At 41.1% G+C, this 27,570-nt stretch overlaps 1 protein-coding gene across 1 annotated transcript in view; it reads left to right on the forward strand.

The window, feature by feature from the left end:
- The window catches only part of LOC147698257 (uncharacterized), a 955,135-nt gene that overhangs the window by 512,870 nt on the left and 414,695 nt on the right, over positions 1-27,570 (forward strand). Inside the window, exon 4 of the mRNA XM_086936205.1 lies at positions 4,220-4,303. Coding sequence (XP_086792331.1) covers positions 4,220-4,303 — 84 coding nt within the window. The remainder of the gene's footprint in view (positions 1-4,219; positions 4,304-27,570) is intronic.

Genomic DNA, 27,570 nt, shown 5'->3' on the forward strand with positions numbered 1-27,570 from the left:
AGACCAGAGGAGCGTTGTGCCTCCCCTCATGACTTCTCCTTTAAAGAGCATTGGTGGCTTCACGAGCACTCTGCCCGCCTCTGGCCACTTGAAAATCACCATGCCGCTTTTCACCGCCGCTGCCCGGGGCCAGAAAAATCCTGAGAATCTCGCCATGCCTGGCCGGGGCTGCCGAAGGAGAAACCGATGGAGCGGAGCCCTGGTTAGCTCAGAGCGATGAGCCCCTTCAGTAGAAGCCGCGCTGGTATTGGTTGGCCGAAAGAAGGAGCTGTGACGTCAGGAGGGGCTCGCCTGAGGAGCCGCGCACGGATTGGACTGCGCCAGGAGCCGAAGCTGGAAGGTGAGGAGAGCGGAAGTGAGTGACGCTTCCCGCTTCATAACTGAAGGCAATCTGGGCAGGAAGAAGAGCCGAGTTCGAGTGCAAAGTACGCCCTGTCCTTGCAGAGTGACCCACGTGGTGCGCTAGTCACCGCCCGTGCCCGCTTACAGGTAACTCAGCTTCCAGCCGCTCATTGGATTGTCGAGAGCAGGCTGAGAGCTAGTGGGATCGGCGGGGATTGCATGAGGGTCTCTCTCCGTGAAGAGAGACTTCTTTTTGTGTGACCACGGAGGCGCTTCAGTAGAACAGCGCTAAGAACAACATTGAGCCACTTTTTAAAGTGTTACAGCCTGCTACAATTGCTTTTTGAACCTTGTGAGACTGAGAGTTAAATGCTATAAAGACTTCCTAGAAAAAAGTGCAACCTTATGAGAATATAAAGAGAATATGTACTGCATTGCTTTTTGCTAAACTGCCTAACCTAGATAAAGATATATATATTTGATATATCTACCTGTGTGGTCTCAGTTTGTGGTGTGCTTTAGAGTCATTGTGTGTGTTAAGTGCAAATATTATACACATTGCCTTGGGGATAAGCCTGTCTGCTCGTGCCAAGCTACCTAGGGGGTGAGCAGGGGTTATCTACTGTGTGTATCTCCCTACCCTGACTAGAAGTAGGGGTCCCTATTTGGTCAAAGGTACTTACCTCTGCCAACTAGAGAATCCCAGTTCTTACAATATTCTTGCTGTGAAGCACCAACTACACAATTGTAAGGGCCCAGGAACTGGCATTGGCACCCTTTTGAATAGAGGAGTCCACAGAGTACTCCAGGTGCTGGTCAGTGGAAGCAGGTTAGGTCTTTGTAGCCCTGAGACACACAAGCCCTTGGAGATTCTTATTTCAAGCAGGTTCACAGCCAAGTTCCAGTATTTGTCCTCTACTTGGCAGAAAGAGCAACTGCAGGCCAACCCAGCATAGCACACACAGCAAAGGGGCAGTACTCCTACTTACAGCTCTCCAGCTCCTCTTCTTGGCAGAGGTTCCACTTGAGTCCAGAAGTGATCTAATTCTCTGGGGTTTAATATCCAATACTTATACCCCATTTTCTTGTTGTTCTTTATGTGGCAAGTGTCTCTGAGCCCAGGCCAAACCAGTTCTGTCCTCTTTGGTGCAGCATGATCACAGGACGTTGAGACAGCATTGTGCAAAGGAGACACAGCCTATTCAGGCTCAAGTGAGACTCCTCCCAACACTCGAAATACAGCCAAGGTCTATTTAGCACAGCTTTGAGTCACCCAATGAAAGGCAGGGCATACCTACACCCCTTTGATGCACATCCCCAGCTCCTGCCACTCCAAAACTAAACAGTCAATACACAAATAGCAGAGTCACACAGAATGGTTAAACAAGAAAATGCCTACTTTCTAAAAGTGGCATTTTCAAACACACAATTTAAAAACCATCTTCCTATAAAGATGTGTTATTAAATTCTGATTTCAGAGAGCCTAAACTTGATTTCTCCATGTTGTCCCAATGGAAAGTTATACTTGTATGATGTTATGAAGAAACCTCCATGTTAGCCTATGGGACAGATAGACTTTCAATAGTGAAAAAGGAAATTGGCAGTATTTCACTATCAGTACATGCGACACACAAAAGTAAATGTCCTACCTTTCACATACACTGTACCCTGCAGGCAGCACCTTAAATGTAAGAAAAGGGAAGGTCTGCCTATGGGGGTACCTTGGGCCTACCTGAGGGGTACCCTAAATGTAAGAAAAGGGAGGACTAGGGCCTGGAAAGTGGATGCAATTGCTAGGTGTACATGGCAGTTTAAAAGTGCGCACGCAGACACTGCAGTGGCAGGTCTGAGATACATTTACCGGGCTACTCATGTGGGTGGCACAATCAGTGCTGCAGGCCCACCAGTATGTGAGGAAACAATGGCTCCTGTGGATAAACAAAGGTATTTTCTGATAGAGTGTGCACAATGGCAATGTACAGGGTTGGATTGATGTCAAAAAGACAGCTGACCATACACACCGAGGATGGAGTTAATTTGTGCAGTTTTTTATATAGTAAGCAGGTAAAATAAACATTACATACGTGGTGTTTCGCAATAAAAATATTTTTTACAGCAGACAGTAAATGAACAATAGTGAGAGGTGTCTCAGTGAAAGAACGTTTGGAACCTAGGCTAATTGTGACATAATATGTGACATATGTGCAAGGTTTCACTATACAACATTGGGCGACCATCAGAAAATTTGCCATGTGTTGAACACATCACTTTGGGTAATGGTTCACCTTTGTTAACTGTCGACGGCGTTTTGACCATGTTTAGAATGTAGGGTCTCTTCAGGACCTAGAAATGTCGGGACATCTGAACCGAAGCCTGCCTTGACCAGTGTGAGGAGCAGTGGCACCGTGAAAATAGTGAAGAAAATAAACTCACAGGCTACCCGGCCGGGTGCCCACATCAGGGTAGTGATAGGCAGGCAGAAGAGATGTCAGGGCCAGAAAAGTCTCAGCAGTACTTCAAACACTGGGTGTACAAATAAATGAGGCACAGCGTGCATGTGATAACGCTCTGTGTGCGAGGGAGCAGGGCCTCACTTGGATGCAGTGAGTGGCTCACCAGCCTGTTGCTCAGTGTTAACAAAAATGTGTGATTTTTCCATTTGTAGAAATCTTATCTTGCAGTTAATGCCGAGTGTAAGTTGCCCCAGTGCTGCTCGAACAGAGGAGCATCTGTTTCCCTGTTCAGTGTGAAGCTCACTAGTGGCATTTGATATACAGGGCTTGGGCACACCCAGTGCACTGTACACGACGTACTCTTGCTTTTCCATTGCTTTGATTGGCAGTTCATCAAGTTCAGGGCATTTTGAGGATGACCACTTTGTGCCATTTTGTGTTGCCATTAGGTACTTGTGATGGTGCTATCAAACAGTCATGTCATCAGAACTTCAGATAGAACATTTAGCTTGAGACCCAGTTCATTTTTTGCTGATACATTTATGTTGCTGACAAAATTATGCATTAATTGCTGATTTACATATTTTTTGTTTAGGAATGCCTTAGTATTTCAATAAGGCACTGTGATATTCATCAATCAATCACCTATGAATGTTCATATATTTCGCATTGCTGTAATGATAACCTGTACAGTGTACAGCTTTGTAGTTCACAAAGTAAAGTCATACTTGCAGATAGGCTTTCTTAAAGATGAAAGGAAAATACTGAGTCTTTATCAAAAGAATTTACTAAGCAATATTGTGCTTGTTATGTTTTTGATGTTCACCACTTAACATGCAAACATCATCTTCTAACTCCTTCAAATGAATACCTTCTTTGAGGGTATAGCTTAACTCTACTAATGCAGTCTGCTCATCAAAGCGGTATTACTCTTAGCTTCAATATTTTAGATCAAGATGTTGCTTCACTTTTGGACAACTGAGTGCAACACACATAAGATTATTGTCAACTATTAAGAAATACTTCCTTTAACCAAAAACAGATCTATTGGCTTTTCAAATGTTTCCTATTTAAATGGTTTCCTTCCCTTAGTTTCCATCACCCTGACTCTCCACTTCTGGTTCTTTATAGCTGGTCAGTGGAGGTGAGAAAGTGTAATGGCAAACTATAGGAAGTAATATTATACAAATATAAAAAAAGAATATATATGTGTATCTTGACAGCATTCTTGCATCATAATTGTAAAAGTGAAGTAGACATAGTTTTTCTGAAGCTTTCCTATCAAAACGAAATAGGAAAAGCAATAGAGTCCATTTGACATCACAAAAGAGAGACATTTTTCAACTAATATTTCTTTCTTAATTCAAGCATGTTTATTATTTGGAAATCCCTTAATATTCAGTTTTTTTCTATCTCACAAACAGATGAAGTCCAACATCACATGAGTTTAAGCCTTTCGAGAAGAGACAGCCCAGCGCCAAAATTCCAATCAAAAGTTTCTGAATATGGTAAGATATTCCACAATTTAAGACGGCGAGCCAATGCTTGCTAGCTTGATGTCCAATTGAGAGATGGTTTACAAATAATGTTAGAATTAAAACATTGCAGATGTCTTGTAGGTTGCCATTCCGGTGACATTATTCGTAAAAGTTCAGCAACCTGGGGTTGTTTTTGCACGGCCCTTTTCTTCATATTGGTTGCCAGTGAGAGTGTCCTTGAATGCATATCCAGAAAGGAAACAAATGTTTCCATTCAACGTTTCAGATGTGTTACACGCTTGTTGTTCCCACCAATATCTGAAGGAAATTCCATGACTTCAGAGAAGAACCCCCAACAGGAACTCTGTGTGAATTTGCTTACAGGTTATGTGTTGAGATATTTATTAAGAAATATTTTTGTCTTGAATGGTGTCATGAAAAAATTAGGTTTATCCTTATGGGCAGTGTTTTATTTTACTGGTTTGCTTGCAGCCCCCAAACATTTTACAGTATTTTCAGAAGTGATCAAGTCACAACTATTTTTGTGTATACAAATTGGGCAAAGTGGGACCTATTTGAACGTTTACACCTGCAGACCGAATATATGACCGTAGAAAAGTTGCAAACATTGGTGATTTAACACGGTCATAAATTCACAGTTAGGGATAAGAACAAAGGCTGCTGCTTGATTAGCAAGCTGCATCCCAGAGCAGAGTGACAAGATTCCAAAAACTGGGGTTTTTGCTTTGGAAGAAGGAATTTCCTATATGAAGAGATCAAAACTGGCTTAGCCGCTCATCAGATTCTGAACTCAGTTGCAACTGGCAAGGCAGTGAGGGCATGAAGATGTCACATTGAGACCAAATGGGTAGGCACTTCAATGTGTAACATTGTGACTTACAAGTGTATGCCACCAGAATCTTACTCTTGAGTGATCCACTGGTTAAAGCCTCCACTTTGTCAGTGCTGCAACAGTATAACAGTCAGTTCCTATGAGATTGTACTGTACATAACCGGCAAATTTCATAGTATTTATTTTATCATCTTGTTATGCATGTCTAAAATTGGAAATAATTTTTTAGGCAATATGTTATATTTTTATTAATACTGTGCTTGCCCGTCTGTGTTACCTATAATCCTAGGACAGGTTGTCAGTGAAGCAACCAGAGCTGAAACATGTAGACTGTGTAATGTATGATACCTGTGGCTAAGTAAAATCTACCAGACTTCAGCTAGTTCAACAGTGGCTGAAATCTCTGAAGCAATATCTCTTTCAAGGAAGACCTTGTTTCAATTGTAGTGAGGTGCTCCTACATAGTACATAAAAATGATTCTCAATTTTAAAACTGCTGTGGGATGTATGGCCAATGTATCGACAATGATATACTTCCATTTTTAATTCTTTTTAAACATGCCATTGCAGATGAGATTTGTTGATTGGTAACTTTTGAAGACAAGTATATTTTCCTATCTCACTGTGTGAGTAGCAGTGTAAAAATAAAGGCTGCATCTGTTCTGTTTGGTTTTCTCACTCAGTCATTTCACTCCTAATTCTGACCTGTGATGAGTAGAAAAGTGTATCAGCTTTTATTAGCTTCTGCTTTCTACACTACAACTACAGTTAACACTCTCTTAGAGGAGATGTAATGAGGTTGTGACAACTATAATTAGCATTTTCCCGGATCCACATGTTCTATACGGTCTACATCCCTACTCGGATAATCTCAGCAAATGAATCTCTTCTTCGCTGCAAAGAAAAAATAGATGCCAAGCAACGCATACACGTGGTGTGTTTGTGACCTGCAATCAAGCCTTTACTCTTTCAGAGTCTCATATACTTACTTTCTTTCACCATATGTCAGGAAGGAAATGTTTCAATATTGCTAGGTACTGGATAATCAGTAGGAGTGGGCCAAAACGCAAACATTTGGCTACCACTACTTCAAGATTATTATTTTTTTAAATGCTAACTTCAATAGTATCGGAATGTGTGGATGAAAATTGTGTTAATTGTAGATTCTTTAAGAAGCAACCCCCTGAAAATCAACTTTTTAACAGGAGGCAGTCATTAAAAATAGACTTTGAAGAAATAGCCTGGTGGTTGGAAAATATATCATAAGGCTGGCCTAATCCCAGTCAAATAAATGTCCTATTGAGAAAAATGCCACTTTCTGTTATGGACTTGAGACATCTTTTACAACTTATCTTTAATCACTCCTTCGATTGGTAACACGTTAAATGATCCCTTAAAAAGTAGATCTTAGAATTCCCAAAACCTATTTAACTTTTCTATTTCTTTCATCCCACCATTAAGTACCAGCAGCAAATGCGTTCCTTCAAATAAACTCAATTATAGAAAGTACTTACGTAATTTGCGCAGGATCGACGAGTCAAAATCCATCATTTACTGCATAATAAGACACTCTTTAATTCAAAATTAATTTCACATAAAATCTTCCACAGGCTTTTGGGGTGATACATTTGCATACCCTGAATGTTATTTAGAATTGTATGTCTGTGGGACATCTGCCACAAATTCTATGTAAAATGTAACAGCTAGCTATATCCTTTAGGGCTCTGGGACATTAATCACTTTTTGGGTGTATGTCCTCATCTGTCAATCTCTAAATGAAGCCCCATTTCTCTGAAAGAAATCTGTGACCGAGCAAAACATAAATATTTTCAGATTAAGGTACTTTAAAGATGGAATATGAACTTTTCAAGAGCAAGCTGCTAAAAGGAAATCCGTTAAACCTATCACTAAGAAGAAAAATGAATATTAATATGTAGGGCGCACTTGAAAATGTGATAGTTTTCATTAAATGCCAATGTAGCAACCATCAGACATGCTCTTTTTATTCCTAGCACCAAACATTGTAAAGTAAGATATGGTCTATTTATTTGTGGAAATCTTTGCCTGCTAGTGAATTAATGTGAAGAACAATATTTTATTATCTCCCCAAAGCAGAACGTGTGTATTTTACTTATTTTGACAATCACTAATCCTTGCAAGAATATAATCTGGGTTTGCCTTCTTGGATATACTTTCGGATCGAAACGTATGTTGCCCGAGAAACACTCAAAATATGTTATGGCATAATTTACCATTTTAAACAGGGTAACACTTCCTATGAAATCATGGTTGTGAGGCCTGGTATGATTATAAGGACTGTGGCAATGGAAAAAAACCTGGTTCTGATAAAACGTATACATTGCATGTCTATTTAAACTATGAAACAAATGATATAATAAACCAAGAATTGTGGAAGTGATCGAAAATGAGAAAGGTGCAAGGGTCCTGGCATGTGCAGACACTCTTTTCCGATCTCTTCTCGTCTGATTTGCAGTTATCCGTCTTATTTCAGATTAGCCATTATCAGATTGCCTTCTTTAATTAAATGTTCAAGGGCACCGACTTCAGAATAGTTCACTCTGCACACGGATTTCTCAACCAGGGAGAATACGTTTTGTTTGCTCTCTTCAATAAAAAACAGCTTTTCTTTTGCACCTTCTTTAAACCAATCCCAAATATGTCCCCGACCTCGTCTGACCTCTGCAGCAAAGGGTGGAGGCTGCAATTACTTCCCCTTCATGCACAGCGAATTGGAGAGCCTGGTTCCATAAAGAAACAGGTATCGATCCAGCTGCAAGCCACCCGAGAGTCATCTTCTGTGCGAGCTGGCACAAACTCCGTGGCAGGTTGTCACATCAGTTCAACATACAGCTGGCAGAGACAGTACGAAAGAATGCCAGGGAACCATGCGAGAGCCGCCCTTGCCGCCTCGAATTCAGGCAGTAAAACCAACATGTCCAACTTTAATGTGAAGATGTGCAGATTCGCCAAAGTTCATTAAAAAAGTATTCTAAATCCTTGGGTGGATCACATTTCACAATCGATAATTATTGGAGTGTCTGACTTGCGATGTAGGATCAATTATTGTGCCCTGTGGAGCAGAACACAATATATATATATATATTTTTAACTCAATTATCTATTTTTAGCACTGAAATTGGACTGAGTAAAATTATCGATATATAGACATAAAAATAAAGTCAAACATTTTAATACAATTGCTATTTTAGTAGGGATTTACACTGGGATTTCATTGATGCTCAAAGAATAATTAGTCACTTTGATGTTGAAATGCACAATTTATTAATTTCTGACCCCCCGCCCCCACCCTCCTGTCCATGTCAACAGTAGGAGTGATGACAGATGTGATGCTTTGGGACACTTTATTTTCAGAATTGTTGCTAGACAATGCAAAACAACTAAAAATACACTCAGAAGTGCACGAGTTAAAACAATTCAGAGAGTGACACATAAAAGTCTCCACCTTTAAAAACATCTTAACTATATCTTACACAGATGAGAAGGTTTCCACTTTTAGAACACGAACCACTTATTTTTAAACTCTTGTATTAATACCGACAAGCATATATGGACTAATTCACATACGCTTTATGGAGTTTGCAAACCAGTACTTCTTTAATATGTAATAATGTACACCTTCAGGTCTTTGAGAATTGGCCCCAAAACATGTAAAATAGCAGTAAAGAGTCAGTGAAGAATAAATGGTTTCATTGAAATGACTGAGTTTTACCAACCCACCAGACACCTACTCTCTGCTTCACTCTTGCACATATTCACCGCATCCACACAAGCAAAACTAGATGTCTCTCATTCGCCTACATCACACGCAAGAGATGGAACAACCTCCCTCAACACATCAGAGCCTCCGCCTCACTGTTTGAGTTCCGCAAGAAGCTGAAGACCTGGATCTTTATACAAGCACATTGGGGACCAAAAACCTTCACACCTGGACAAGTGCCTGGATACCCCCTCATGGTATCATAGCACAGCATAACATAACAGTTATACCAAGTGGTAAGATAGCGAAGTGAAGATGAGGTCCTACTATTTGTGTTGTTTTTAATGCAAGAAAGACGAGGGAGTTCACTTTTCAAGTCTCTTTTGATAGCCAGTCCTGTTTGCCAAATCTCCTGGTTTGTAAGCCTTTCCTTCCTGAATGTTTCTTCTCCTTTATTGGCCTTCTATTATTATGAATTAATTTTTGTTGCAATTGTTTTACAGTCAGTGGTTCTGCACAAATGAATGGCTTTTGCAATGAGAATACATGACGTGAAAATGTGAATTAAAAACCTCTTGCACACACACATGGCGGGTCTTAGGCTTGCAGAGGCAAACAGCGAAAATCTAATGCATTTAGGCCTAGATGTATCAAGCCTTTTGGAATTCGCAAATGCCGAAATTCGCCGAATTTCGGCCTTTGCGAATTGTAAACGGTCTTTTTGCATGTTTTGAGATGCATGAAAACATCGCAGAATGAAGAATCGCAAAAATGTTCGATTCCTTATTTTGCTATAGCATTTAAGGAATCGCAATTTTGTGATTCCTTATATGCTATGTATGAAACTTTTACATTTTGCGATTTTGGGTTAAGAAATCGCAAATTACCACCAACTTGAAGTTGGTGGTAATTTGCGAAATCTTAAAATAATTCCAAATGTTGCATTTTTAAAGGTGGCATATGACGCACATACATGCCCATAGGGCATGTATGTGCGCCATATGCACACAAATGCTGATTTTTGGGGTACATCAGGGTGTCCTTGAGACACCCCTGCACCCTTGAAATCATTCTCGTTTTGTGAATAGCAAATTGCGAATCGCAAAATGAGATGTATTTTACAATAATTCCTATGGGCCTCCTGGCCCATAGGAATGAATGGGAAATTATTCTTTATTTGCGAATTCGCAAGTTGCGAATTCGCAAATAAAGAATATTAAGAAATCGCAAAAAAATAGCGATTTTAAACATACATCGCATTTTGCGATTTCTAAATAGCGATTCGCTAAAAATTGCTATTAAGAAATCGCAAATAGGAATGATGATACATCTAGGCCTTGGTTTCTGGTGCATATAAATTGTCGATCAACGCTGGTCCTGCTTTCACCATCTGCTTGTATCTACTTAGCATAAACGTACATACGTTTTTTAATGAAGGTCATTTTACTGACTACAATTATATTATGTAATTTACAATTAATATCTTGCTGTGTTGCCAGTATTCTTTTATATTTCAGAGTGGTGAGTCTCAGTAATATGAATGCAAATTAGGCCTGAGTCAAATTGACAGTGTATTTTGTGCAATCTTTATTTTGCGTGAGCATAAGTGTATAAAATGAAAATGTATAAATGTAGCTACCTTGTTTTTTTTATTGTATAAAACAGTAAGGTGCAATGACAACACTCATTTGCTCCAATCTATGTCTGCTGTACTAGAATAAAGGCTATATATGTGTGCTTTTCACTGCACAGCCCCAGGCAAGCATGCATAATTGAGGGGCAACCTGAAGAATGTGTGCTGAGTAAATCAAAACTATGAAAATGAGATTAACCTCCCATAAGTGTTGTGCCTAGGGAGATCTGGTTGTGAATTACGAAACTTAAGAAATGCACAGATCTTTAAGTCATGTCAATGAGTTTGACACTCCGGTAAGACCTCCCATACATATACATTCCGTTTAGCACAAAGCGTTCTGGGTCTGCATTTAGTACTTTTAGTCATCATTTTCTTGTTGAGGCTGTTTCTGTCTTATTGGTATTGCTACTTCATTTCTCTGTGAATATTGTAGTGTGGAATATTGAGTAGAGAAAATTTAGTTAACAGAATATCATAGCCAAAATATTAAGGACCAAAATCTTGAGGTGGTAGATGCATATGGTTAAGTATAGATTTACTATTCTTAACTCCTTTGCTACATACCTTGAAGTTCACAGCCGGTGTACTGAATACCAAGGCTGCGTAGTTGTGAATCCTCCTCATGTCTCTTTAACCCACTGACAGGCCCTCTCCACCCTTTTTTCTCAATCTTGCAGGTTTCTGTTTCATCCCTCTATGATGGTTTTCTGTCTTTCGTTGCTTTTGTCTTTCTTGTGTGTGTGTTTTTCTCTCTCTTGCTCTCTGTCAATATCTGATGAGGAAAAAAAAGTGTTGCTCCCCAAAAATGAGTGCCGGGTGACCCCACCGGCAGCCACAGACTCAAATTAAGCACTGTCAATTGTCAGGGCATATGTAGGTTGAGTTAAGCATGGTAAACCTGTACTCATCTATAAATGCTTTCCTGTTGATATTTTTAATCATGGTATATTGTATGTATGTGTGTTAGACTTGGCATCTTTTGGCGTGTTTCCCCTGAGTTTTTATTTTCTGACCTCCCGGTTTTGACTGTTTTTGCTGACATAACATTTCTGCACACTTTTCACATTGCTGATCAGTGGTAAAGTTTGGGCGCTCTCTGTGTAAATTCTGCTATGGTTTGGTGTTTCCATGATTGGATATTTGATTTAGTTGTTAGTCCCTAGTAAAGTGCACTGAGTGTGCCAGGGTCTGTTAATCGAATGCTACTGATTGGCCTGCAGCACTGATTATGCCACCCATGTGAGTAGCCCTGAAAAGGTACCTCAGACCTGCCACTGCAGAGTCTGTGCGCAGTTTGTAACTGCCATGTCAACTTGGCCAGTGCACACTCTTGCCAGTCCCCAACCTTCCCTTTTCTTACATGTCAGGCACCCCTAAGCTTGGCCCAAGGTACCCCTGTGGGCAGGGCGCAGTGTATGTGAAATGTAGGACACGCCCTGGTGTGTGTGGCAAGTCCTAATAGTGAATTAAAGCCAATTTTATTTTTCACTATTGCAAGGCTACCAGTTCCCAAAAGGACAGAATGGGAGGCTTGTTTATAACATCTTATAAGCATAACTGGCCCAGTGAACTCTGTAAGAAAATACAATTCAGTATGCTTGCACTCAGAATCTAAAGATGCATCTTTTAGGGAAGGGGATTTTTACTTTCTGCGTTTGAAAATACCACTTTTAGAAAGTAGGTATTTTATTGCTCCGTCATCCCGTGTGCCTCTGCTGGAATATGGATGGCCTGTCTGGGTTTTGGATGACAGAAGGCTGGGGGGCCGGAGGGGCTCCAGATAGTCTAGGTACTTCAGGAAAGGGCTGAATAGACCTGGGCTACGATGGGGGAAGGGGGAGGAGATGTCCTTGTACCTCAAAGGGCCTGGTCTTCCTCTGACAAATGCCGTCTCCACCTCCTGCCAGGAATTTACACCAGAGAAGGCCCACTGGTTCTGGCTCGGCACAGACACCCTCTGCCTGAAAGATCAAAGGATTTTTGGACATAAATACTGGGTCCCAGACCCCTAAACTTTAGAACTCATCTGGATCAAGAGGACTGCCGAGAAGAAGAGCTGGAACAGCTATGGGGAGGAACTACCACTGTGCTGTGTGCTTTGCTGGGCGACCTGCAGTGACTGCTTCTGTCTTCGGCATTGAAAGGCCTGGACTGGACTTTCTATAACCTATTTTGTGAGTCTCTCCAAGGGCTTGAAGTGGCGCTTGCCCCCTGCTCACAAAGTCTCAGGAGCAGCAAAGATTCAAGCTCTTCTGTCGGCAGCACTGGGGACTGTGTGTTTTGTGCTGTATCAGAGGAAAAGCAACTCAACGATGTCTACAACGCCGCTGACGACTCTGTGTCCTGAAGGCAATGCAAAGGCCACCGCCGCAATGCAACCTTGGACTCACCAACAACGCCTGTTAATGCCACCACCGAGCCACTGCTTGCACCCTGACCTGTGGGCACCACACTCCGCACCGCCTCGCTTCACGCCGAAGGCTTGGCACCGCAGAGAGCAATGCCGCAACGCCACACTGTGACCTTAGTCTCACCGACGATCCCTGTTGATGCTGCCACCAAGCCGCTGCTCGCACCACGACCTGTGGGCATCGCACTCCGCACTGCCTTGCTTCACGAGGACGCCTTGGCCTCCCCGACACCACCGCTTCACGCCAAAATCAACACCGCTGCTTGCACCGTCTTTGAGGGCACTGCTTGTAAGTCACATGAAGCACTGCCCTCATCCCGCCCTGCAGCCTTGGCCCACCGACGCAGGAACCATCGATTCCGCTTCTCAGCCGACGACAGCACTTCAGCAACAACAACGCCGCTGCTTGCAACGTGACCTGCTAGCACCGTGACGAGCACCACCTTCATCTCGCACCGCAAACCTGGTCTCACCGACGGTTCATACTGCGACCTGGGGGCACTGCACGCCGCTCCGCTGTACTTCGCACCTCAGCACCGACACCTGCCGGCACCAGCGCTCCTGATTCCATCAGAGAGGTGCTTGACCTGCAAGGCGAGTGACTTCGAGGGCCTCATCGCCCTGCATTTCTCACAGATACTGTTTGCGGATCTTCTCGACACCGTAGCTGGCCTGCTACCAGCCAGAACTGTTGGATTTGTCGTTCACGCCGCCGTGGCAGCCCCGGACGGAGATATCAACATCGAGGAACTTTGTTTGAAACTTATTTTGATAACTACTGACTTTTTTTTACATATAGTATTGTGGATTTTTGTAGTTTTTGTTCTTGTTTTAATTATATAATAATATTGGATTTTTTTCTAAACTGTTGTGGTGTCCTTTTGTAGTGTGTACAGGGGTTATTTTAGCCGTGTAACTCCCTTATTGTGACTAGCGTGGAGGTTTTTGCCTGGCTTTGGCCCTTGCCCTAGCCTACCAGAAATCCCATTTCTAACATTGTATGTATGTATGGGATTTATAAAGTGCTAGAATCACCCCCGCAGGGGTATCTCCGTGCTACCGAAGAGAGGGTACAGGACTAGCAAAAATCAGTCCTAGAATAAATCCGTCTACAGGAGTTTCCTGAAATGAAAAAGACTGGGGCATTTGCGCAAGGCCTCCGGCAAGGTGTTCCACATTTCGGGGCAAGGTAGGCGACAATTTTGCTGCCTGTTCGTATTTTCCTGTAACTGGGGACCACTAGATGCCCTTTACCTTCGGATCTAATTAGTCGGTTCGGACAGTAAAATGTAAACTTGTCCGCCAGGTAGCTAGGACTCATACCATAGAGAGCTTTATGGGCGAGGCAGCAAAGCTTGAATTTAATTCTCTGGCGGATGGGAAGCCAGTGGAGCTGTTTTAGCAACGGGCCCGAGGAGGTACAAGGCTGCTTTTTGAGAGCCAGGCATGCTGCAACATTCTGTACAATCTGTAATCTGCTCAGAAGGGATTCATTAGCCGATGCCAGTAGCGCATTACAATAATCCAGATGAACAATGATCAAGGCTTGAATCAAAGTTCTTCGAACAGAAAGGGGCAGCCACTGGAACACTCTGCGCAGAAGGCTCAGGGTATGGTAGCAGGTTCCTGCGGTAGTCATAATTTTATCCCTCATAGACAACAATACACCCAGACGGACCCCTAGATTTTTTGCCACAGTAGAAGGAGAAGGGGCGGGGCCCAAAAAAGCAGGCCACCACTTAGGGGACCAGGGTTCTTGAGCAGAGCCAAACAGCAGGATTCAGGTCTTGGCCGCATTCAGTTGGAGAAAGTGTTCCGTCATCTGGGCTGATATGGCTATTATGCCGTTTTCAAAACGCTGTTCAACTAACTCTTTGTCCTTATCAAAGGACAGGACTAGTTGCGTATCATCAATGTAAGAGAATGGAGTAAAACTTTACTCCCTAATGATCTTGGCCAGGGGGGCCACATAGACATTAACCTGTTTGGTGCTGCGGGTGGCCCCCGGACGTCCCACGTGCTGGTCGGCGTGTCCGGGGGATGGCCGGGGGCAGTCTGAACCCCGTTCACTTATTAAATCACCTGCACCGTGGCGGAATTCAGGCCACGGTCAATGGGTTAAGCAAGGAAGGACCCAAACAAGAGCCCAGGGTAAAGCCCTTAGTAAGCTTCAAGGTTTGGGAGCTGAAGAGACCCAGATTAATTGTCTGGGTGTGCTGATCTCGAAAGCTAATGAGCCAGTTAACTGCCTGTCCCTGGAAACCGGCTTCTTTCAGTTGAAAAATCAATTTCTGTTATTATCCAAAGCCATTTTAATATGGTCAGTAACCACAATGAGGATAGTCTCTGTACAGTGATCGGGTCTCAACCCAGACTGGGATGGATCAAGGATGCCTTCAGAGTCCAGGTAACCCATCAGCTGAGAGTTAGCATAAACCCCAACCATTTTACTCATAAATGGCAGAAGTGCAATGGGACGATAATTGGAAAGCACTTTGGCAGGTAACTAAGCTTTCTTCTTAATTGGTAGCACTTGAGCGGCCTTCCAATCAAGTGGCATGGATCCTTCACATAAAGAAGTGTTAAGAATATCACAACTGGAGGGGCTAGGTGAGGTGCTAGTAGAGCGAATATATGCACAGGCATCACACCAAGAGGAGATGCAAATTTCGCTTCTCTAAGCATGGCTTCAGCCTAAGAGACCTGAAAAGCATTACAATGTTTCAGGCCTTCATAAGAACTTATTAGAGTTGAGGTTCTCGAGTTAGAAAGATCCAAGGGATAAGAATTTTGAGGAAATTGATTGTAAATTCGATTTATTTTTTCATCAAAATACTCAGTTATACTGTCACATAATCCCTGAGAAGGGAGAATGTGCTGGGAACGAGCTGTAGGATTGGTGAATGAGTTGAAATGTTTATAGAGTTCCTTAGTTGAATTTCCTGCCTGGTTGAGTTTTAATAGAACATGATATTTTTTGCCTTTTTTTAAGTTCTTATGGTAAGAGACATTTTTATAGGCAAGCTTCTCCGTTTCTGAATGGGTTTTGCGCCAGATTATCTCCAGGTCTTTGCATATAGATTTTCACTGCGTAACTCAACAGAATGGCAATCTGCACTTTTTTGTGTTAATTTGTTGTTGTTTCATGGGAGCAAGGGTATCTATCACAGTAGTGATGCCTCATTAAAAACCCTAAGTGTCTTAGTAGTGTCCATATGTTCATTTAAAATAGGAGGAACACATGTTTTGCTAAAAGGGTCATACGGCTGTGATATTCTGGAAACTTGATATTCCCTACTGGATATTCCATATCTCACGTCTGTGAACACAGTCAATGAACATGAATAGGGGATGTCCACATCATTAGGTAACCCAATGAAAAAGAGATTATTTTCATTTTGATTCCACAGTGAAGTAGTGGAATGGCTGGGTGTCCATGTGTGCTTGAGAACTCAGTGGCCCTGGGGTTGTTAGTGCATGTTCCTTTTTGGATCTAGTGGTTCAACTATGATACATTTCTGCGTTCCAAACCAGAATACCTTATGGGTGATAGTGTCCTTCATAAATCCACATAACCTGGAAGTTAAATTCTGATATCTGCACATTCAGTCTGCTTGATTCTTTGAGAGCAAGCAGTGCTGTGGGCAGGCCTCAGTTGAATTTACGTCATAATTCTATGCAACATGTGGGAATAGAGAAACTTTGTTATGTAATCCATTATATTTCCATTAGGTTATCTGATTTTCTTAGCATCATATTTATTTTCCAGGCACAATGTGAATGTTAAAGTATAACTTTTTCTCTTCCTTTTGTTCAACATTCACAGTTTAGGGGCTGAATACGACATTGGTGGGTTTGACACTGACGGCACGCCAGTGTCTGACCCATCGACATCTGACATTGCGATCCGCCCACCGCATTACGATGTCGCGTGTGGCGGCATCGGACAGAGGGACAATCCGAACAGCTCCAGACAGGCATCGAAAAACACCATAAACCCTTGAATGACAGCAGAGCCAGGCTCGGCTCTGCTGTCGGGATTATGATGTCACTTTCTGATAGCCTCTTCATGTTGGACTTGCTGACATGAAAAGGCTGTCAGAAAGTGTCTTTGGAGGCCCCTATCAGCGCCCCCTCCCCTCTGTCCATCACCTATGGGGTTTGGGGGGCACCAATGTTTGTGGTGAGTAATCAGTTGAATCAGATCATTATCTCTCAATGGCTGGAAGGCTTGGGACAGAGCCTGTTACATGATGGCCTCACCTCTGAGTTTAAAATGTCAAAGAGTCAAATGAGTGACATGTAATCAACGCCATCTGAAAGAACAGTGGCACAAATGTGAGTCACATGCAGACCGGTATTTTCAAAATGTTGGATCCTAGGGAGGCACGCATCTGTCAAGGTTCGTAGATGGCTGTTGTTAATGAAGTACAGTTAGTTTTAAATGAGGTCTTTTCCATTTGGCAGAGACTATGGCTTTTTTGGTCTGTTAATACCAAGATAGGTGAGTGTCTCTGGGAGATCAAAGAGACTAAGGCAGAGTCAGTCACATGTTAGGAAAATGCTTCTGAGGTTCAGTGTGGAGTTGGAACACAGTTAATGAGATGGTAGATCAGTACCTTTGGAAGCACAGAATATTTGTAGTGATGCTAGTCGCGATCCCTTCTTGGGCATCAAATGATGGATCTGGCTGGGTCAGAGACAATAACACGGCACATTGATTACTAAAAGAGGTCACAGGATTATGCCGTTAATCAACTTTAACAAACAAAAGTTATTGGGCCTGAAGTATCTTCAGTTACCTACGAAGCCACAATGTGTGTAGCTAGAGGGCAAGGAGAGGTGTGGTACAGCGGCCAGAGCATCTGAATCCAGAGCACGGTGCTCACAGTTCAATCCCAGGCGGCAGCTCAACTCAGCACCCTGTTCCTCTGGGCAATAGCTCACTTAAATTCCTCAACGGCCCCCAGCTCCTTGAGACCCATAGGGGTGATTAGTTTGCACTTTACAACTACCAGATATATACTAATAATGAAGCGCCCGTGAAGGGCTGCTCACATCTTGGGTCAATGCCGTTGGATTGATGGAAGGGCTGGAGTATAATTACCTGTATCTTGATTTGGTTATTCAGGAATGCAATAAAAGCTTGAATTGGGTATGTCACATGTCAGATCATAGGGCTAGCTCAGTCGCATCTTGGAGAAGTACCTAAGAGAGGAGGAAGTATGGTATCGGCTAGAATATTGCTGCCTGCAGATAACTTTTGTGATCCAAACCCAGGTCAAAATGTTAGTAAATCTGCCCCTAAATGTGGAAGAATGGTATCGGGCTAGAATATTGCTGCCTGCAGATAACTTTTGTGATCCAAACCCAGGTCAAAATGTTAGTAAATCTGCCCCTAAATGTTCTACCGAAGAATGGTATCGGAAACTGAAGAGCCAAGATGACATTGTAGAAAGCAGGGAGAAGGATGCTCCAGAACTAAATATAGGGCTCAGGAAGTGGTTCCTGGGAATTTAGCGATAACATTGAATCTAAATTGAAAACTCCCAATACCATCATTAATGCTTTGCAAAACCAATTGTAAGCACACTGTCTTGTTAAATTAAGTGTGAGATGGCAACTCATTTGCAACAGATTTGAGATTCACCTCATTTACCCTAAATGCTTTGCTTAAAATATCGCTGCTCTGAAGTAACACTATGTATTCAATGCTCTTTCTTCACACAGACTAATCAACATGTGGAAATCCAATATGGGGGGAGTATAGTTCTGGGCTGCCTTTTCGCTGTTGCATGCAATGTGCCTTAAGTATGTTTATTGCAATCATGTTGCATGCTTGCATGCTTTTGATTACTAAAAGTTGAAGCAATCATATAGGTTTCTTTTTTTGTTTATTAATGTGGTCAGTCTGTGTTGGGTTGGTGTTCTATGAACAAAATACATGTGCATTATTCACCTTAATATTAATTTGAGCTGTTTAGATATTTAGCCACCACATATCATACAAATGGTTAATAATCAAAAAGAATTTTCTTGAAGTGGGGAGACAGGCATTTACAGAAGATATGTGCTCATACTCACAGTAGATAATATAATAATGGAGAAAATGACCTGGTCATTTTGAATGAGTGAAGCTGACATCTACGTTTCTGAATTTCTCTGGGGTGAACACAATGCGAGATGAAAAACCACAGCTGAAATCTTAGCTTACAGAACACATGCATTATAGCCAATGAAGCAAGTTATTGTAATGTGAATAAAGGTGATTATTTCTTCGTCCATCTTCCTGGATGATGTCTTATGCATGAGATGATTCTCCTTTCTGGCAGGACTGCACCCAGAAAGACCAGGACTCGGAGTAATGAAGATTACCGGTAAGTAACCGGGGCATTAACCATTATTAAACGTGTTGGGATTGGCAGAAGTGTAATGACTCTTAAGACAGACACGGTGCTCATGAAAATTAGTTCACACAAATTGTGATGAAAACAATAAAATAATAATTACAACAAACACAACACAAATATAAATAATATTAACACAAATATTACCCCTGTAAATGCCAACATGTTGATTATTATTTGCTATTAACAGTATTATTATTTTTGTTGGTATTATTCTTCATGTTGATAGTAGGGTGAAATTGCTTCTGTATGCTATATTTTTCTATTTCGTGCTCCATAAAACCTGTTGATAGGAACCATTGCGATGTGTTCAGTGAACGTTTTTATCAAAGTTCTTTTATGTTTACTTGTTGGAATCTGAGACCTTAGGACACTTTTGTAAATAAATATTTGGAATAGAATCGACATTTCCTTTCTTAAGGCATTTTCCATCGCTTCATGAAAATAAATGAAAGACTGGCTGTGATGACCTCTCGGTGAGGCCACGAGGGCACCGGCAGAAGTATATCTCAGGTTGAATTTTAACAAGCAGCTAATTTCCACAATGCTCATTTCAAAACTCAAGGTGTTTTATGGTGCTGCCCATTAGCTTCTGGGTTACGGCTCCACATCAACAGATGTGAACAGACGAATCCATCTCGACATTTAGTTGCCTTATTAATAATAAATATCCCTTTGTGGATCCTTCATGAATGAAGGATGAGCTACACCACAAGCTTAGATATTTGCATTCACTAACAAGCCATACGCTATGTATTTTCTTTCCTGCCTGATCTTTCAAGGGTTATACGCAAAGAAAGGCATAAGGAGTTTAATATGAAAGAGACACACTCCTACACATTTTTCCAGGGGCAATACCATTGTGTAGGCACGCCATATGCTGCACAGAATATCGTGCATGCAAATTGTTTTCAATTCTTTTCTGATACACAATGATATACTTCTAAATCCTGTTAAATAATGAATCTTAAATATTCGTAAGAAGACAGCTGTTATTTTCGGTGTAGTGATAACTTTCGGTGTAAGTGGGTTTACAAGGATGACGTGTGGATCATCACGCCCCCGTTTTGTTGTGTATTCCAAAACGGAACAAGCGCCACACTCTCTCTCTTACCTATACATACACTACGTTGTTTCAGTTCGCTGCATGTTGTTGAGTTTTTGTTGTCTATTCATGTTTGAGATCTTTCTGTCTTTATCCCAGAAAATAAAAAGATCCTTATTTTTACTTTTGCTTGTCTACATGCTGTCAGCAAGAACAATAAGAAAAGATTGAACCAGTGTGCAGTGTACTCAGTCAATGTCCTGATTTTTAATAACGTCACTTTTGCCACCGACATAGAATATTTTTTTCTTCTCATGTGCTAATTCAAAAGCTGTGAAAACAAACAAACAGCTTTGTAGGCATCCACATCGACGTTTTCACATGCTGCAAATTTTCCATTGGGAGTGGGCCAGTTGTGGGGGCCATAGATGTATCAATGGACGTACTGAGATATGTGTCTGGGGCGCACCCTATGCCCTAGTGACAGGCCTGCATGACCCAGGATTCTCTCTGTGGAATGCACAATCCTGTCAGGCGACAAGTCCAGTAATCCTCCGTTCATGCTGCACACCGGGTCTGGTGGTTCAGTGGACGAATGCATCTACTGCAGGGGTCTGTGTTCGACCTCATGGTCACAGGTTCAAATCCAGGTGGGTCCACTCATCCCTTTATCCATCTGAGTTAGATAAAATGAGTACCATTGAGTTCGGTAACGATAAACATCTGTTATCCAACATCAAGATGCCTACGGTGAATGTGAGCTTTACAAAAACACATTTTGTGTCACCTACGGCAGGAACAGAATTCCCTTACTACCCATCCCTTAACAAGGATGTAGATGGGTCTTTTAAGGCCTCTACATGTCAGTGACAGACCTTACGGTGGAGCGAGTGAATGTGTGGACGATGGGTGACTTTGGCAGGCCCTGTAACCCTAATTACATTGGTCATGGACACCTGTGCTTATCAGCACACCGGATGTGTGCTCATTGCTTTAAATGCATTGAGGGCTGGCCAAGAATGCTATTCAATTTGCTTTATTCGCGGTCTGGCTCACCACCTGTCTGCAGGCCCTGCTTTTGAACAGGGCCATTTAAGGTCAGAAAGTGTAGCCTTACCTTTGATAGAGGACTTTGCTTCTATGGGATGTTCCAGGCAATCCCTAAGAAACCAGATACTCCTTGTTTAGAAGTAAAAGTATTCTGCTGCAGTACATCAAATGTTCTTACTAAATGCACTCTTTTGCATATGCTGCTTTCTCTTACCTCTCCAGGCACCATTTCTAATAAAAATGTCATTTAATGTTTGTTGATCTGTATAGAATAAAATATTGATTTAGTTACAATTTATGTTAAGCTTAGTGCTTTTGTAAAACCTTAAATATGAGTATTTTATGAACTAGATTGATACAGTTGTATTCCCTAAGCGGTGCAGCTGCAGACTATCCAGTTTATAAGACAATAATCTATACCTTTCCATTTTGAAATACTGTTTCTTAACTTAGTGGTACTGCCAAATATGAAATAGATTGCATCTCAATGTTGAGTCTGTTGTTAAATATAAGGTGTTTCAGAGAGCTATTCATAGAGGATATTGGGCTCCTCACATACAGAGACACATTGCACATAGTGAATGAATGAATTAATGAATGAATGAACAATGTTTTCTTCTATAGTACAGGACTACTCAGGGGAGTGTCCCAGCACTGTCAATTTGCCCACCACTTGCAATCTTTCTCTAATTTTCCAATGCAACCTATGTGCTAACAGGCCACGTTGCTAAATCTCCAATTTCAACGGGTCACAGTTTGACCTATCTAATGAATATTAATTAGACAGGTCGCTATTTGTGACCTCCCTGTGGTTGACTACACATGTATGGATGGTAAACGGCAAGCAACCGCAAGCCACATAGCTTAGTATGTTTTCTCAAACAAGGAAGCTTCCCTGCTTTCCATTTGAGAATGAAGCACTACCTCCTTTGAGGAGTCTGTAACCTATTACTGATATAGAACTGCAGTTGTGATCAGAAACCATTAGATAATCAATTGTAAATTGCAAAGAGGATGGAATGCCTCTTGAAGGGCCACTGCTATTTGTGATACAGAATTAAAACGTTGTTCATGGTCCGTTTGCAATGAGCAATTTGCATTTGTTAAAAGTTATTAGGACCTGTAGGTCACACACCAAAATGGCCCATACCTAATAGAGCCAATATTCATTCATTTCCATACAATATTGCCAAGAAACATTGGGTTGAGGGATGTATCCCACTCCTGCTTGTGCCAGTAGAGGACGTTTACTGCCAAATTCAGTATTAAAGATGCAACCTCCAGGCTCTGTTTGAAATTTAGATCTTTGCCAATCTCAAGAATGTATACTTAAACATTATAGTATTCTGCTTCAAATGTGTACACTAATTTGCAATATGCTCAAATGTGTTGTCCTTAAATTAGTATTGATTTGACTTAGATAGCCCACCATGAGAAGAAACGTAAAGTTAACTTTGTCTTTCCTCGAAGTATATCTACTAGTTGAACAACATTGAATTCTGAACGAAACAATGTATTTTAATTCTCTATTCAACACAGAGTAAAAGTGTGATAAAAGTGACATGAAGGCTGCAAATATTCACAAAATATTTCTCTGACACAGATGAATTTTTAAATTTTATGAAAGAGTTTTTTGAATGATTCTGATGGAACTGAAACATACATATGTAGCCTTGTTTTGTGCGCACATAAGCATGTATTCGAATTTTCGACTGCTGTAACGTGAATGGACCAATGGTAACCTTTTATATTCTGACAACCTGAATATATTTGTATCATTATTTCTTAAAGGTCAAAACTATGGAGATTTTTTAAATTTTTGCATTCTTTTCACTCATTATCAAACGTGGCTCAGTTCACATAAAGTGAGCTAAGTAGGAACTATTTTACTGCAGGAACAGTAAGTTGCCCCTTTTGACAGTGGTAAATGCTTGGTTTTTGTACTGTAACTCTAATGAGCAGACTGCGTTTCGCTGGAAACTTACCAGCCTGTTTTTCAAGTAAGTTAGGATGGTTACATGACAATGCAAACAGATAATATTATAGGTGGGACAAATTATCTGGTTTCTTGGAGATTGAGCACATCCCACCTAATGTTCCACAATGAAAAATGGCGCCAAGTGAGCACAATTCTCAAAATTGCATAGGTCACACACAGTGGCAGCTGGTATTTGAAGGCGATGGGTGGTCGGGTCGGGGGAATTGGAGGCAATGAAATTTGAATAAATACACACTTGTCTGCCGCTGCCGCCCGCCATCACTGCTGCCTCCTCTCGGTCCTTTCCAGGGCAGGAAGAAGGATTGATACTGTTCCCAGCCTCCCGATAGGCCATCACAACACTGCAATGCAGCGTTGTGATTAGTCTGAGTGCCATGGATCAGCGCTCAGCCAGAGAATGGGAGGCTGGGCATGTTCTCCATGCAAGCTGTGGAGAACATGCAAAGTGCGTATGAATGTTTGGACGGCCCCAGAGGGCTGGCCAAACATTCAAGCACACTTTAAGGAGTGCAAACCAGTCCTCCCCTGCCCTACTCTGTCAGCAGAGCAGTGCAAAAAGCCGTCCCGACCGCAAAGCTGCTGCAAAATTATCATTTTATTTTTCCTTTATGGACACTGCTTAACACCTTCGCTGCTAAGGCAATTCCCCTCCTGTGCTGGAAATTGCTATTCTTCATTGTTTTATGACGAGCTGGGCTCGTCATCAGCACACGACCACTGTGCACCATGACGAGCCCAGCTCGTCATCAGCATCGAAAGGGTTAAAGGGAATGGGGGCGCTCCTCTGCCTTAGCGGAGGAGCTGTCACTGGTCACACACCTCCACAAATTTGTCTTTTGAATGTGTGGGTCATTGAACAGTGTCTCAATATTCAGTATACTTGAAGGTCTAAAGGCGTCCTCAGAAATAATTCTGAAAGACATAGTTCCATTTCATGATGCATTGATGTGTAGGAACCTCATTTCAAGTTGAGTACTAAATTCTGATCCCTATGCAAACAAGACTTTGCTCAGTAATTGTAATTGCGAGTTCTACTATCACATCATGGAAGTTTTCCCCTGATAGATTCTGGCAGGACAAACCTACTGAAATGTATCTGCGGGGAAAGCCAGTAAAATAGAAAAACATGGAGCATATGCTGTGTTAAAATTCTATTCTGCATGTTATGAATCATTTGCTCGATGAAGACTCAGAATAGGAGGTAAATACCTCTCCCTTGTGTTTACCAACACAAGCGGTACATACCACACCTTATTCGAGCCAACGTGTACCAAGGGCCTAATTATTTTATTACATCATGAGCCACACGAATGCACATTATGTTGCTATTTACTTCTATTGTGTGGTGCATTAAAGAATCAGTCCTTTAAAATATGAGCTGCAATTTAGCAAGTGAGGGAATTTTACTGCAGCAGAAATAAAGAGTTTTTGGTGATTACTCATCCGTATCCTTTGTAGTTTTCTGTGGTTTTAGGAGAACCACCTATGTGCAGTTGGAAATCTCTCTGATAGCGCATTTAATAGGATTTCCTTTAATACCAAACTATGTTTACAGATGACATTACATATTATGTAGCCACTCTTCCCGAAAACGTGCTTTTTTAGCCAAATCAACTCACTGAACATTATTTCTCCTCAGTATGGGCTAACAAGTTGCTTTAGGCACCTAGCACGGTGTTTAAAATACTGCGGCATACAACATTCGCCAAACAAAATCAATGTCTTATTATTTTTTATTTGTTATTTCACTTATGTTCGTGAACACTTCCCGAGCTCCTCTGCAAAACACATATCTGAAAGGAGGAGTTGCAGTTAATGAGGGCATGTTTCCGTGGAAGATGCCAGGCTGCTATAAATGAGCTCTCTTTGTTACTTTCTCTCCCTCTCTCCACCACCCCCTCCCTCCACCTCCCCTTCCTGCTCAATCCTTGCCTCCAAGCGATATAAAAGTCAGTCTAACTGAGTTATAATTAGAAGTCGTGGATAATTCTATTGGTGCCTTGACAATGATGGAATCAAGCCAATATCTCTTTTTTTGCCACCTGATTACCATGGAAACCATTACTGCCCGATAGAGTAATTCTGATCAAAAGGAATTGTTTGGAATTTTCCTGTGTAGGGCGGATGAAGCCTCGGTCAGCTTTTGTGAAAGTTTCAGGTTGAGGCAGCAAGGTGCTGGAAGGGTAAATATTAATTCTTAATGTGCTTCAGAGCAAGGGCAACTTGGGCTCAGTGGGACGCAGCTGTCTCTGACAAAAATCAGATATTTGCAGATTACGGGATCAGTTTTGCACTGCCAAGGGATTGAAGATAAACAGTGGTGGTACCATGGTTAAAAAAAGCATCAGAAAAGCTAACATTTCAAAATTAACTGTCTGCTTCAAGGGCAGTCAGATGTCAGTTGAAATGTAAGTGCCAGAAGGAGAAAGGGGTGAAGAATTAAGACCGTGACAACAGGAGAACAGACACATGGCTTCATTCAAGGAGACTAGAGTAAATGGCGGTATATGCTAGCTTTGTCTTGTTGTGAAGAGTGTTTGTGTGTGTGACTCGCATATATGTGTGGAGTTGCTACAAGTGTGTCATTTATTTTCAAAGATGTACCCATTTTAAAAATATTTGTGAGTTAAGACTATTTGTTTCAGAATATCTTCGATTTTCTGCTGAGCTCGTGTGAAAGCATGTCTCAGTTCAAGGTTAATAAGACCTTGATGTCTGAGGTTATGAAAAACAAGTCAGTTGCCACCACTGGGGACCTGTCTAGGTGATCTCATCTTTAGTGGTGAATGTAGAAGGGCGGCGAGAAAAAATGCCTACATGAAGGTGGAAGATAGATGGAATGAAAGGAAGGAAATTCCATATTACATGATTTTGATGATCATAATGTTGATAATGATTCAGAACTTGAATAGTAGCATTGATGCTCTTGAGGATATGTAAATGGAAATCTTGTGAATAGCGATGAGTCAGGACTTTTTTCATAACCCTATCATAGCTAAACATTTGAAAGATCAGGTAATGGGAACCTAAATCACTGGTGTTTCTTGCTTCATTGCAAATATCACAGAAATTGGTGTGACTGCAGGGAAGCATTGTGAGATCTTTAGGACCAATAGGCCCTGATTACAAGGGCAATGCTAAATTCTGATCCCTGTGCAAATATGTGCTTGTGCAGGGATCACTTTTGCAAGTTGAGTGATAATTTCCACACCTTCTGAGTTTTCCCTTGATAAATTTCGGCAGGTAGAACCTGGCAACATTTATTGTGGTAAAAGGCCTGTGAAAGCAGCAAAACATGTGGAATTCAAATTGGTACATAACAATTCCACATGTTATGCCTCCTTTGCAAGTTATAAAGTTGGAACAGGAAGTATTTACCACACGTGGTAAGTACCTCACTCTGAGCTAATGGTCTTTACAGTATGTGGTAAATACCTCTCCTACTCTTCCAAACTTGTAATGAGAGTTAAATTTACCACATTGTTTTCCAGCTCGAGTGACATATGTGATTATTTTAACTTATTACCTGTACTTAAGATTGTATGGACAATACATCGATGTAAAAAAATGAAGAGGCAAAAATATTGGAAAAAAAATAACGTGATGCACAATTCATGATGCACATATATTGCTGACAGGAATATACATTTTTAAGTTAAATAAGTAAGTTAAGTATCATTTCAAATAACATTGATATTTTTAAAATCTTTTTTTGAACTACATAGTGATTAAAAATAATGTTTTAATTATTTGAATGGGTTTTAGTTAATATACTAATTATATCTGTTACTATTGTTTATATAAAGTATTTTCTTTAAATATAACTTTCAATTTTGAGTGATTTTGAATTTTCTACTGACTTTTTTCTGGCATTATAGCGGGTTGTTTGGTTTGTAGGGGGATAGGATGGGAATTTCAATAGTTGACAATAATATGAAGTAGTTAACACATCTTATTTATTTAAATCATAGATATTCATTATGTAGATTATGTAATATTGATATATTTTCGTTATGTGTTATTTGTGAGCTATTAGGTTTGAAGCGTTATAGGGTGTGAAATTAATTACGTAATAATTAATTACCAAGTAATTTTTAATTACTAATGAATTATTTAATTGATTTTTATTATGTAATTTATGGAATAATTATTTATTTT

Source organism: Lissotriton vulgaris, chromosome 8, assembly GCF_964263255.1.
Source record: "Lissotriton vulgaris chromosome 8, aLisVul1.2, whole genome shotgun sequence".
In the NCBI taxonomy this organism is placed as follows: Eukaryota; Metazoa; Chordata; class Amphibia; order Caudata; family Salamandridae; genus Lissotriton; species Lissotriton vulgaris.